The sequence below is a fragment of the Hetaerina americana genome, unplaced genomic scaffold, assembly GCF_022747635.1.
Source record: "Hetaerina americana unplaced genomic scaffold, ioHetAmer1.1.p SCAF_9, whole genome shotgun sequence".
NCBI classification, from domain to species: Eukaryota; Metazoa; Arthropoda; class Insecta; order Odonata; family Calopterygidae; genus Hetaerina; species Hetaerina americana.
Window position 1 is genome coordinate 21,793,487 of NW_027287538.1, and position 12,884 is coordinate 21,806,370.

Sequence of the window (12,884 nt, forward strand, 5' to 3'; positions counted from 1 at the left end):
TCTCTCTTGACCTAATTTGTCATTTACCTACATTCTCTTTGCCAGTGATTAATTCTGGCAGGTTGACTCATCAGGACTTGAGGAATTTTAATAAAACATCAATGCGTGTAATGAGGGACAATCAACATTTGTTCACCTTTACCATCTTCCAGTTCTCTTTGGGCCAAAAATTTTTGTCATGAAATGGTGATGAAATTTGCTAGATTCAATATTCAAATGACTTCACCAATAAATACTGCACTAAATAGTCTTTAAGAACTGTGTGTATTCAATTTTACCAACCTGATGCAAGAATCAGTGACTTATAATAATAATAAACAATTTTTATTGCTCTGGGAGCAAAGTCCCTTGGAGCAGAATACATGTTACATGAGGTTTTGAAACCTATGGAGTGAAACAGGTTTACATAATGCATAGAATAAGGTAATTAAACCAGTCACAAAACATAATTTAACACCAGTTGAACGAAACATATAGTACAATACATACATACAAATACAAAGAACAATAGTTAAATATTTAGCCTGATAGAACAGTAATAAGGTCATTTTGGTAGTGTGTGGTAGACAGATATTCAAACATGTTCCCGTTGAATTGGGATATGTTCCTGGATAATTTTACTTTATTAGGCAAACAATTCCATAGTTTACAGGATGAAATACTGAATGACTTCTCATATATAGCCGTGCAGTATTTGGGAAGATGGAATGTTTTTGTAATGCGGGTTGATCTCTTAGCCAGATCATATAGCCAGGATTGGTTATCATCATTCTACAGATGTGGTTGAGCAATGATTAGGATATGCAGTGAATTTTTTTTTAACTCATGCATAAATATTACCTATGATAATTGAGCAGAAAAGTGAAAGTGTTACACCACACAATGTATCATATCTCGCAGGAACGCAAAGAAAATTAATGTTAAAAATGCTGCAATGGTCTTCTGCCTAACAAAATTGTACCAAGAGTACAGAATTGGCACAAATACTATATTATACCATTAGCTTCCTTTATGATGAAGAACTTACATTTCTGCAATTGTATATATATTTGTATATTAGAAAGGAGATTTTTCTTTCCTTATCATTCACATAGTTTGGCATTAATCAGCATAGATATATCCATAGTTACTGGAAGAATGAGATTTTCTCATCAGAATGGAACTGTGAGTAACTGCTGAGTTTTATTGCTCATAGTCTCTTAATAATATGTTCCCTGTTCTTACCTAAGAGTGGAGTAATAAATTAGAATAACCTACATTAATAATGTAAGATGAATCAAAATAAAATGAATGATCTATTTTTATTTTGCTTGCATCGAAATACAAACTTTTTGGTTTCAATTGAGTTTGGGCTTAGGTAATGTGCTTCAGGAATTTATGCAATCAGGGGGGGGGGGGAGATATTGCGATGAAACTTGGGTCTGGTATTAATAAATCATTAAGTGGATTTAACTAAGTTTTTTCATTATCACAATGATTGATAACTTCCATAGTAAAGTCTGAAACAATTCCCCACATTTAAACTAACTTGATTATTTGAATGTTTAAATCAAAAGAAGACATTTTCAGCAAATTATAAAAAGTACGATTCCAGTACACTTAAACAACATATTTAGGGAATATAAATTCTCAGAAAATGTCATTCCTAGAAGTGATACTTACAAATACTTAGGTGGATATTTAACTAAGGACTTAGGGTGGGGGCTAAATGTGGAGTACATCTTTAAGAAAGCTTTCAAAACTCTTCATTGGGTGATGAGGAACCTCAAAGGGAAAGTTAGAGCAACCAAGGAGAAGGCTTATCAGACCCTAGTAAGACCAATTTTAGAGTACGCTTCTCTTGTATGGGACCCTCATGAAGAAGGTCATATTAAAAAACTGGAAAAGGTGCAAAGAAAGGCTGCCCGATATGTACTGGGGAAGCATTGGAGGATGGAGAGTGTGTCTGGCATGATAGAAACGCTGGGCTGGGAACCTCTAGAAACTAGAAGGAAAGTAAGCAGACTTTGTGGAATGTTCCGAATTCTGAAGGGGGAGAAAGCTTGGGTGGATCTTAGGAAAGAGGTGGGGAACCCAAATTTTATAGGGAGAAATTACCACAAATTTAAGGTGAAATGCCGGGTACAAAGAACAAATAAAAAGAAATGTTCTTTTATAAAAAAAAAATTGTTGATTGGAACACCTCACCTGCAAAAATATTCGAGCCCTTTCCTAACTGAGTGTATACTTTTAAGAAAAGATGTAAGGAATATATGTAATGATTTGATTGATGTGTGGTGTATTGTATTATATGTAATAGCTTAATTTTTTTATCTTTTTTTATTGCTGATTGATGGATGTAAATGAGATGGGGATTCTCTCGTTTTGTGAAAGAGATTTGTGTTTTGAAGTCTGATTTTATCTATTATCTTTTGTGATTATTTGGGACTTGTGTGTCACCTGACACTGTCTATCAGCACATGTGTATTTTTAATAATATTAAATATTTCACTGAAGGATGTAATGGAAGATACAGTGGAAAAAAACAACCTCTTAAGAAAGCAACAGATAAATTAAAAGAAAAAAAAATGATGGAAATACATCATTGTGAGGGACTGTGATGAAAAAAAAAAAGATTTCCAAAGAAAAAAATTAAATGGGAACTGCTATAAGTCAATCTAAGGGTTTAGAGAATTAGTGATGATGAGGGATAATGTTGAAATACGTTTTTGATGATGCAAATAAGCACTTGATCTCACTGAAATTTTCACTTGATTGTGGCATCAATGAAATGAAACCAATGCTGAGCAATGCATGGTATCAAAATTTTATCTCTTGAAATATTTTCAAACCAATAATAATTCATGAAATAGATGGAGAAAATGTTATTCAATTGCAGTGAACAAATAAATCTCTGTTGGCCCAGGAATTTCATGGTTTCCTTACAACCTAACCATTGTGCCTACGTTACACCCATATGCCTGACAATGTCTTCTTTAATCATTCAGGATGGTTAGGTAAATGGGAAAGGTATTAATGGAGATTATGGAATAACAATGACAAAGATGACATATTGAGGATCCTACTCTAATAATAGAACGCCTCCATTTTACATCTCATGCATTATTACTCTGTACCATAATCAAAGTATTTCATACCATAATCAAAGTATGTTTATGACATGGGGGAAGGTTTAGCTTATCTACAAGATCCTCTACTATAGTTCAATTCTTACGCTGCCTTGATGTTCTCCTTCCATGAATTAAAAGAATAATAAACACTAGGTGCCCAAAACTGATAGGCCAGTCATGAAGTATATGCTTTGTGCTACTATTGTTAAGTATCAAGGGAATCATCCACACCCTATTATATGCAGTGGTAAGGTCCAAGGATTGCAACCAAATTGAAAGATAGACTCTGTCTAAGTAATAGAATCCTATATTTATTCATTTTTCCCTCCTGCTATTCAAATCACTTAAAAATGAAAATATCTACATGTCTTTTTGCCATCAATTCAAAGAGTTATTAGTGATTATGTTAACCTTAAAAATGCTTTAGTTACCAAAATTCACGATTGGACTAGGATAAAGTACATATCATCATAGAAAAAGACATCTCAACAACCAAATACATATGTCGTCTAATCACAAAAAATAAATTGAAACCATTTTGAATCTTTTGAATTCTTTTTCACTAATTCAACCACCAAAATGGATTTTTAAAATATTTTCTGTCTATAAGCATAATTGTATTAATTTAGCACAAAATTTGACTTTTAAATTATTGTCAAGAAGGTGTAAGGTAAATTACATAGAAAAAAGTAAAGGAAAGATTTCATGTTACAATGCTTGGGCCACAGACTAAATATTCTATATACCATTAAAGCTATGTACCAATAAAGACCATTAAAGGAAACTCATTAGCTGATAATTTTATGTATCCATTTTTCTAATGCAATATGCATGAGCACAGCAAAATCATGTATAATCAAATGTGATGCCATGAAACCTTTATATTTTTTACTCTTAGAGGAATTCGTAATATACCCATTTATCATAAACCTTCCAATGTGTCATGTTTTTTGAATAATGTCTGCAAACTCTCTGTATGGAATCAAACAGAATTATTTTGGAGCTGATGACATTAAACCCATGTTAAGAGTTGTGGGTGCTAATCAGAGGAGTAAGGTAGAGAAGTAAAATAAACTACTTGGTCACATTTGCTATGTTAACCAGAGCTCAAAGTATAGTTTACTTTAGAAGCCCTAACTTTGCGATATTCCATCTCAAACATTGAAAGATATTACAACTAGATATAAAATTTCACAATACAGGGTGTGTCCCAATAAAAATAGAATAATTCTGGGAAAAAATATTTATTGCAGGTTAAAGTACCAAAGTAATTACTAAAATTCTTCAAAATAGCACTCTTGGGTATTGACACGCTGATGCCAACACTTTTGCCAGTTTTGGTATGCTTTCTAAAACTCGTTGATGGGAACTTTGTTGAGGCACCTAGTCATGACCTCTTTGACTTTATACAGCATTCCAAAATGGCTGCCTCTCAAGCTCCTTTTTATTCTTGGGAACAAAAAGGAGTCGGGTGGTGCTACATCGGGGCTGTAGTTCAGCTGGGATAGCATTGCCACCTTGTGCTTGGCCAGGTACTCGGTACTTAATGAGGAAGTTGGCCGGGATGGCGCATAGTTATGGTGCAGCCTCCATTTGGTAAAGATCTTCTTACTGACGAGTCGTACTTTTTTCCACAGTCTTTTTAGGAATTCCATGTCTAATTTACTGTTCACTGTCTGTCCCTGAGTCACCAACACTTTGTAGGGAATCCCTCTTGATTCCAAAAAATCGCTTCAATACATTTGATAATGATGTTTAAACATAGAAATGTGTCAGGCCGATAAAAATATTGTAAAATTTTACCTTGCTGTGATATCTTTTCAGACTTGGAAGCTCAACGAGTTATCACAAACCGCAAGCTGACATTTGAACATCTTAAGAACAAACAAACTCTTTGCTCACTCACCTGGGTTGCTGCCAATAAGAGAACTGTCAAGTTGCCACTTGGGAATCCTTGTATCTAGTGTTTGGTAGAATACGACCAGCATGGCGGCGAAGAAACCAACCAAGGCAGTGTAGAATATGATATAGAAGAGCACGATTTTAGCTGCAAAGATAGAGAAGAGAAAGGAAGGGAATTAGCCACTTTGAAATACAAAGGGTAAGGTTTTATACAAATGAAAACCATAACATTTACTTTCAAGGTTTTATCATCAAACTTTAATTTGTTTTTTAACCTTTAAAATTTTAAATATTATTAATATAATTAAGATTGAATATCACCATTCAGTTTAAGTTGTAATGCTTAAAAATATGACGTATTGTCTCGTATATTTTATTTTTGTTGTTAATGTACTTCAAATGACATATCTATTCTATCTCCTCAGGAGATAGATGTTTTGTGGTGCATGTTCATGTGGTGGTGGAGTTTTGCTTTCTTGCTTGCTGTGTCCTGGCTTGCGTGTTGTTGGATGGCTTTCTTACTGCAGCCTGGGGTGCAGTTGTTTGTTGATTTATGGTATATGTGTTTTCATGAGTGTTGGATGAAGGGATTTTTGCATGAGTGTGTGCGCTGCTGTGGGTGTAATTTTCCATGTTGTTGTTTTGCATGTGGTATTGTTCCATTTTACTGTTGGTGACCCAACACCCCCCGCCACACACCCTTATGGCGGCTTGCGGGTATTATGTAGATGTATCTTATCAGTAATGGATGGAGCACTTATAAAAGGCTTTTTAGTAGCTTGATTACTCAAATGTAACATATAGGTTGCTGTTGAAATTTGCAATTAGAAACATTTTGAGTGAACTCATCTATCTCAATTACATTTCACAAAATTTTACAGTTTGGTATATATTTGGATAATAACTTACATTGAATTGAAAATATTTAATACACAAACTGGCTACCCCTGAAGAAGTTTAATTGCAACACCAAAATATTTTTATTGAAATCAGTCGTGCAAAAAAATGTTTTATCTCTTTTTCCCTCTCAACAAATCCAAAATCACCCTTGGTTTTTGATTTATGTGAAGGTGAAGCCAACTTTATTGAAGTGGGTTCTCTTGTCGATTCTGTTGGTAGATAACTTCAAAGGTGTGTATACCTGTGAATGGATTTTATCGCTTTCGTTCTTCCATCTAAAACCACTACATTTATTGGGACGAAATCGCCAATGTTGTAACTGCCTTTCTTTGTTGTAATTGGAACTTTTAATGCAAAAACGCTGTTTGCCAACGCTGACGCCGATACTACTGGCCTAAGTCAACAGAGTGCATTGTGCCACATTTCTTTTCCCTTAAATACTTTCTCCTGTTCTCACAAACTTTACTCAAAATGAAATTAAATTTAAAATACTTCGCCTTTCCACATAAAAAAACTTTTGGTATAACATCATCAGGTAAAAATACAATTTAAAACAGTATATGTAGCTCTGGACGGAGGGGAAGAGGAGGGAGAGAGGAAATGAAGGAAGTATTTTAAATTTGATTTCAATATGAAGAATTTCCTCTAAGTGACGCGAGAAACTGTTTCATTTACTCAAAATAACAATTGTCGTAGAATGTACGGTATACTTTTCTGCCAATGCGACTAGTATGATGGCTAAGCTTTGAATGGTTAGCATAAATAAACAGAATGGGAACCCCAACTTCTTTTCTCATTCGGAGTGCTCACGAACTTGGCAAAATGTTAATTACTACAGTTAACCTTACAAGCTCATCCATTTTTTTTATGAAGTCCGGAAATGAGATAGATTCTCTTGTGACTAAGGAGATCTGAGTTAAAAATGCCGTGTATCTATCTACCCATATCTTGATTGGCTTTTCACAGATTCTCGAGCTAAAATTTCTAGTTTAGGTGCAAAGCCAACTTCACGCGCGGTGTCATAGTTGGCTTAACAACACTTCGCTGAAATTAGAGATCTTCCTTGTTTCCCTACCGAATTATTATGAATTTGTAAAGAGAGGGTTCGTTTGACTGCGTTTTCAGTGCCTGTACGGCACTTTTCCAAATGGCATTCCGTACCTTATCCAATGGATAACACTCAAAGAGCACATCATTGTCCAATTCTTCGCCCTCACGTTATTTGCTGTCATGGTTGCAATAGAGTCTTGCCGCCTTTTGCGATAACCACTGTTGCGTCGTCACCTCTTGTAGATACGTGGTGTTTGCGTTGCCTCGTTTTCCATTCTTCGTGACATTTTTTTAAAAATATTCTCCAAGGAGACTCCCCAACGCTATCCACTGATCGTAAAGGATCGAGCGACGTCGATGAGGAAGTTCGCAACACCGGTTAATCTTTCTACGGCCACGCCAATGTTTGTCGATTTGGTAATCTTTCGCCTTAGAATTTAAGTACCCGGCCCTTTAGTGAAGACTGAATCATTTTTTTTATCTTGCTGGTCTTTACTCCTGTGCTCGATCCCCACCCCCCCCTCTCTCTCTCTATTCGTTGCAGTGACAATTTCGTAACTGTTTGCTCTGTAATCGCTCAGCTGTTTTCACTTGTTTATTTCGTTCGCATTCGTTTATCTTAAGCCCGAAAAGCAGAATAACTTAATCTATGGAAGGGTTCAAGACGAAACAGTAACTAAAATGTTCAAAGGGGATGGTTGGGAACAAATTAGAGGTAAGAGAGAGAAAAAATTCGTCTGCATTGAGACGCTTCATGGGTCGGAGACATAGACCGTAGGAAAAGCAGGCAAGAGAGGAATGTAGACCTGCAAAACTCGATACTGGGATCTCTGGAGCTGAAGATCAAGTGGGCAGACGAATTGTGATAAACTAGTACGCACATCAAGTCAAGACAATATGGACCGTGATGCGGAACAGATGAACCGGATGACCTAAGGACACCTTCAGATATAATGGATATTTTCAGTGCAAAGAAAATAATTTTAAAATGGAAGATAATAATAATAATACTTTATTCATTTTAAAAATGGTACAACCATATTAAATGTCGTCAATATAAGTATTATTTAACATATAAACATACTTTCTTAAATGTGATGAAAATTGTCACAAAAGAATTCATCCAATGAGTATAGTGGGTGAGCAAGTAACCAGGTATATACCCTATTCTTGAAACTCTGGAAACTCTGACTTAAAGAGGAAGATGACTTACAGATGAATAATTGATTGATTTGGAAGAATTTTTGATACATTTGGATGAAAAGAGGTAGTTGCTGGGAAAAATCTGTTGAAAGCAGAGTAAGTGTACTGATGACTACAGTGTACTAAGAGTACTACATTTAGAAGTATTTGGGGCGTTGATAAGACGGTGATGAAAAGGGGAAGAATGTTAAGGTAAGAGGGGAAGAGGGAAGCTATTAAGGCGGCATGAAGATTGGTGGGAAATTCGCATAATTGAAGAAGAATTTGTTATCGGACAAACGAGAGGAAGTCCAAACAAATGGCATTGATTATTTGATATAGTTTCAATGCTAACGGGACATATTTTTTGTGTTCTCATAACATTCTTTTCAGTAACTATATAGTATGCTATCCTGATGAAATAATGGAGAGTACTGTAACTGATAGGTAAGTGATAGATAATCCCCAAATGTGGTCGATAAGTAAAAAAATATACTTTTCTCAGCTTAATAACACATGCGGGACTTACGTGAAGAGATACTTGTTATTTCACTCCATACTTTAAAAAAAACCGCCAGAACTCGTCAGGGAATGGACAGAAGTGTGTCTCCATTGTTAAATTTGCCCAACTGTGGTAGACCTTTGGTTGTGGTTTTATTCCATAGTCTATAGTATGCTTCTTGGCCAAAAAATATCGAGAAAATGTGGATGATGGATGTTGTTTTGTGAGAACGAAATCACAGACATACTTTCGAAATCGCAGGACATTAAAACCTTATCCTCTTTGAAGGATCGTAACGGCGTTAAGGACAAGAAGACGCTTCGCCATTTTGATAACGTGTTCGTCAACTTTTCTAAGTTCTTTAAGCGCTGCGCTATTTACTAGTTTCTTTTTAATATTAACTCTTCATCGAGCATTCCAACGCTGTGAAAACTGGGGAACATTTTTATTCTTTAAGCATACGTTTTCCACTTATATCGAGAGTCATCATCACGATCTAATCTAAGCATTTCCAACCGTTTGGTCAAATGAATCTCGATGTGCGACTTGTGAGGGTCGGTGGAGGACGAAAGAATCAAGTCGGGTGATAATCAGCTCAATCGCTGGAGCGAAGTTGACTTTACGTACTAATGGCGAACAGCACGTTGTTTGATATGAGGTATGCTTCATGAAAACCCGTGCATAACGTGAATTACAGCTGCTAGAAGTGTAGCAATAGAGGCAGCGGTGGAGAAAAGAAGATTTGAACCGATCGAATTGGCAGATAACTGATAAAACTAAGGTGGATGAACCGAGCGACTGCTGAAGACTTCCTTCAGGGAGTGGACTAAGGGAGAAAAGTCTTCGGGACGACGCTGACAGGATGAAGAGGGCAAACTAACGGGACTCGTCCTGAAACATGACGATAGTTCTATGACCCTGGTGAAGGGAATCTTGGGAACGAAGTACCATAGTGGAAAGCTAAGGTTGAAACAAGGGAAGCAAGATATGGAAGACATCATGGCGCAGTGAAGGGATGGAGAGATTGATAGGACGTGCCACAAACCAACAATAGGATTATGATTTGGTGTTGTCCCAGCAGTTGGGTGCAGTTTTCTCAGGTCTTTCACCGGTTCAGGGGTTCCATGATGGCCGACGTTTGGTCGGTCGTCTGCCTTTCGATGACTAATCTGCCCCGAGGACGATGCTCGAGTCAAACGTCGAAATGTTGCCCAACATGGAACGACTGATCTGCCGTTCGGTGCATGTGGAACGACTCATCTGCCCTGAAGACGAGGCTAAGAGTCGAGTGTCGAAACGACGCATGGGCCAGCATGGAACCCCTGACCCAGTGGAAAACTTCCATCAACAATAGGATTGCCAATATGTGATAGAAATGGGACACCTTTTCAAACTATCCAAACCAAAACCATTGTTATCAGAGAGCGCGCTTTGTTAAATGCGACATTACTTGCATGCTTGCACCGACCGATTGTCGGGGTATAATTACTCGATTAAATCTCAAAAGTTAATTATTCGATCGCAGCTAGAATTCCCTTGTATCCTGGCACGGCGAGTTTTATCTCCCCCTATGGTCAGCACGATGGTGGACGAGAGAAGTTGGCCCATTTTAAAGGTGCAATTGCTTTCCGCTTCGTCCTCGTGTTGAGGTCACGGGTCAAGGGAGAGATGAGGTTAACTGGAAAGGTCTTTCCCTTTCTCCTGTCGACCCCAGTTTTGGTGTGGGCTCGGCTGGTAATCGTCGCGATCATATCACCTTCGATGCCTTCAGCCGATTGGCATTCACTGCTGCCCGGTTTCCAGTGACCGGAGAAAAACTTGAGACGATCGGTCATTTTTAGGGAATTAATTGAAGAATTGACAAAACGGAAAGCACGAAATGCATTGAATTTATTAATTGCATGGCAAAGGATAATTATTTAGTTGGATTTATTTCGACCCTTTACTTAATCTCCCAGGTTAAAAAACCAATAGTACCCTGCAAGCCAACGCCAGTGAGTGTATAGTAGGTGACTTCCCTCTTATCTTCTGAGCCAAAATATTTATAACTTTTATTTAATAATATTTTTTAAATTTGTTTTTAAACTTTTGACCCAAAATATTTTTTCACCCTCTCGCTGTCGAACAATAATATTCCAATCCCTTATTGTTCGTGGGAAAAATGACATCTTAAATCTATCTGTTCTACATTTAATCTCTCTAATTTTATTTACATGATATATATCCCTACCCTAGTACGATGGGGATAATAATAAATTTTTAACATCGTCGCTGAAGATATCTTTTTCCAATTTATGCAAGTGATTTAATCTGTAATTTAATCTTCGCTCCGTGAATGATTCCCAACCTAGCTCCTCTAACAATATTGATACGCTGCTCAGTTTGTCATTAAAAAAACGTTTTACGTATCTAGCTCATCTGGTGTGCTGCGTTGTTCTGAAAGTTGGAACCATATGCTATTTAATGTAGTTCTCAATGTTAACCAAGAGACAGGAGTGAAATTTCGATAAACAGGATTTAACTTGGTAACTTTAACATATTAAAACCCCCGGAATTAATCTATTAGATTAGTTAACTGTCGCTACAGCCTAATAGGGCTGTATTTGAATCATTATTGTCATCACGTATCTCACCTTAATTTCGATTTCTCAAAAATGTAAAAAAAAACATTCTTTTCGACTGTCTTGATATTATATTAATAAAAAAACAGGGTCTTCTCTGTTTTCGTCTTACTCCAACCAAAGTAAGGCATGTAAGAAAACTTGGTTGCGAGTAAGAGGAATGTATTAGAGACTTTGCTCTTTCAACTTTTCACGAGAAAATGCCCGTATGCTTAAATGCCTTAACATAATCCATCCCTCCAATTAAAAAAACATCACTTATTTTTCTAAAAAAAAAATGAAACGATTATTGACGGAGACAATGGGCATCCATCCTTTTCTCTTTTGTTCGCGACAGGGTTCGGATCTAGGGATTTTAAGCAATTGAGTTGGCGATTAATCACGTGTTCGCGTATTCGGAGAAAAGCCGAGCGACCGCGTCCGAAGAAGGTAAATTCAATGCGAGGACGCCGATGTATCGCTAATATGTCAATGCGAAAGAGATTGACTATTTTAAAGACATTTTTCCTTTTCGTCGACATTTTTGTTTTAAGTTCGTGACATCTTCCGTTGAATCTCAATGTTTAATGTCGTTATATTCTCTCAGAAAGGTAAGAAAAGTTGATGAAAATCTGGTAATAGTTACCAGTTGAATCAATTAGTCAAAAATGGAATAGCTTCCCGGCCTACATCGTAGTGAGAAATTGAATAATTAGAATGCAACGTTCCATTGACAATAACTCACATTTCTTGGCTTAATCGTTCCATACACTGATCTATAACTGAAATACGTATATGTGAGCATTGAATGTTGAGGATACGCCTGAATTTTTCCATTTACATAATTAAATTAGGTGAACTATGTTTTTTTCTTGAAAGCTACGAAGTTTTTGGTTGCAGTCGGAGATCCTCAAGTACTTATATTTTAAGTTATTATCTTTTTTTATTTAATGATTTTAAATCCTACACGTTTAAACGTACACTAATCAGTCATTTTTTTAATCGTTAAGTCAAATGATTATAATAACAAACTCACGGTTGCTGTGACAACCATTTCCGTTTTTATACGCTCAATGAACTTTATCTTGAAAATACGAAACCTGCTTTGATCGCGAACTTGAAATAAAAATTATTGATCAGCGATTGTGAGCTTAAGTGCTGCAAAATCGGATCATTTCCTTAATGGGTGCTCTTTAAGGCTCCATTAATATAGTGCCCCATTATATATTCAGACAATGCGTCCGTGTGCGACTCGCGTCAGGACTGGTCATACGGAGGGAGATGGTTATAATGAAGACTAGATTTCCTGGCGTCGAGATATGTGAAACGCTTAGATCACGTCAGGGATCCGCTAATCGATAAATCCTTCGTCTGAAGTCTTGTGGAATTCGCTGTCTGCCTGGGTGTTCAGGAGAAAATTGCGGAACGAATGCAATGAAGAATCGCTTTCGTAAAATTGTCAGAGTTGCTGATTTCAAGGAACTTTAGTTTTTAGAAAGAACCTTCATTCTTTTATATTTTTAACAATACGGTACAAAAGCCTGTCTCGCAGCGATATATATATATATATATATATAATATACAAATACATATATATTTATTTATTTCTTTTTTCGCGTGAAAATCAACCCTCAGACC

At 36.5% G+C, this 12,884-nt stretch overlaps 1 protein-coding gene across 1 annotated transcript in view; it reads right to left on the bottom strand.

Moving 5' to 3' along the window:
* LOC139699094 (sodium/potassium-transporting ATPase subunit beta-2-like) overlaps positions 1–12,884 on the bottom strand; it is a 130,111-nt gene that overhangs the window by 16,498 nt on the left and 100,729 nt on the right. The window contains exon 2 of the mRNA XM_071598104.1: positions 5,017–5,157. Within this exon, the coding sequence (XP_071454205.1) occupies positions 5,017–5,157 (141 nt within the window). The remainder of the gene's footprint in view (positions 1–5,016; positions 5,158–12,884) is intronic.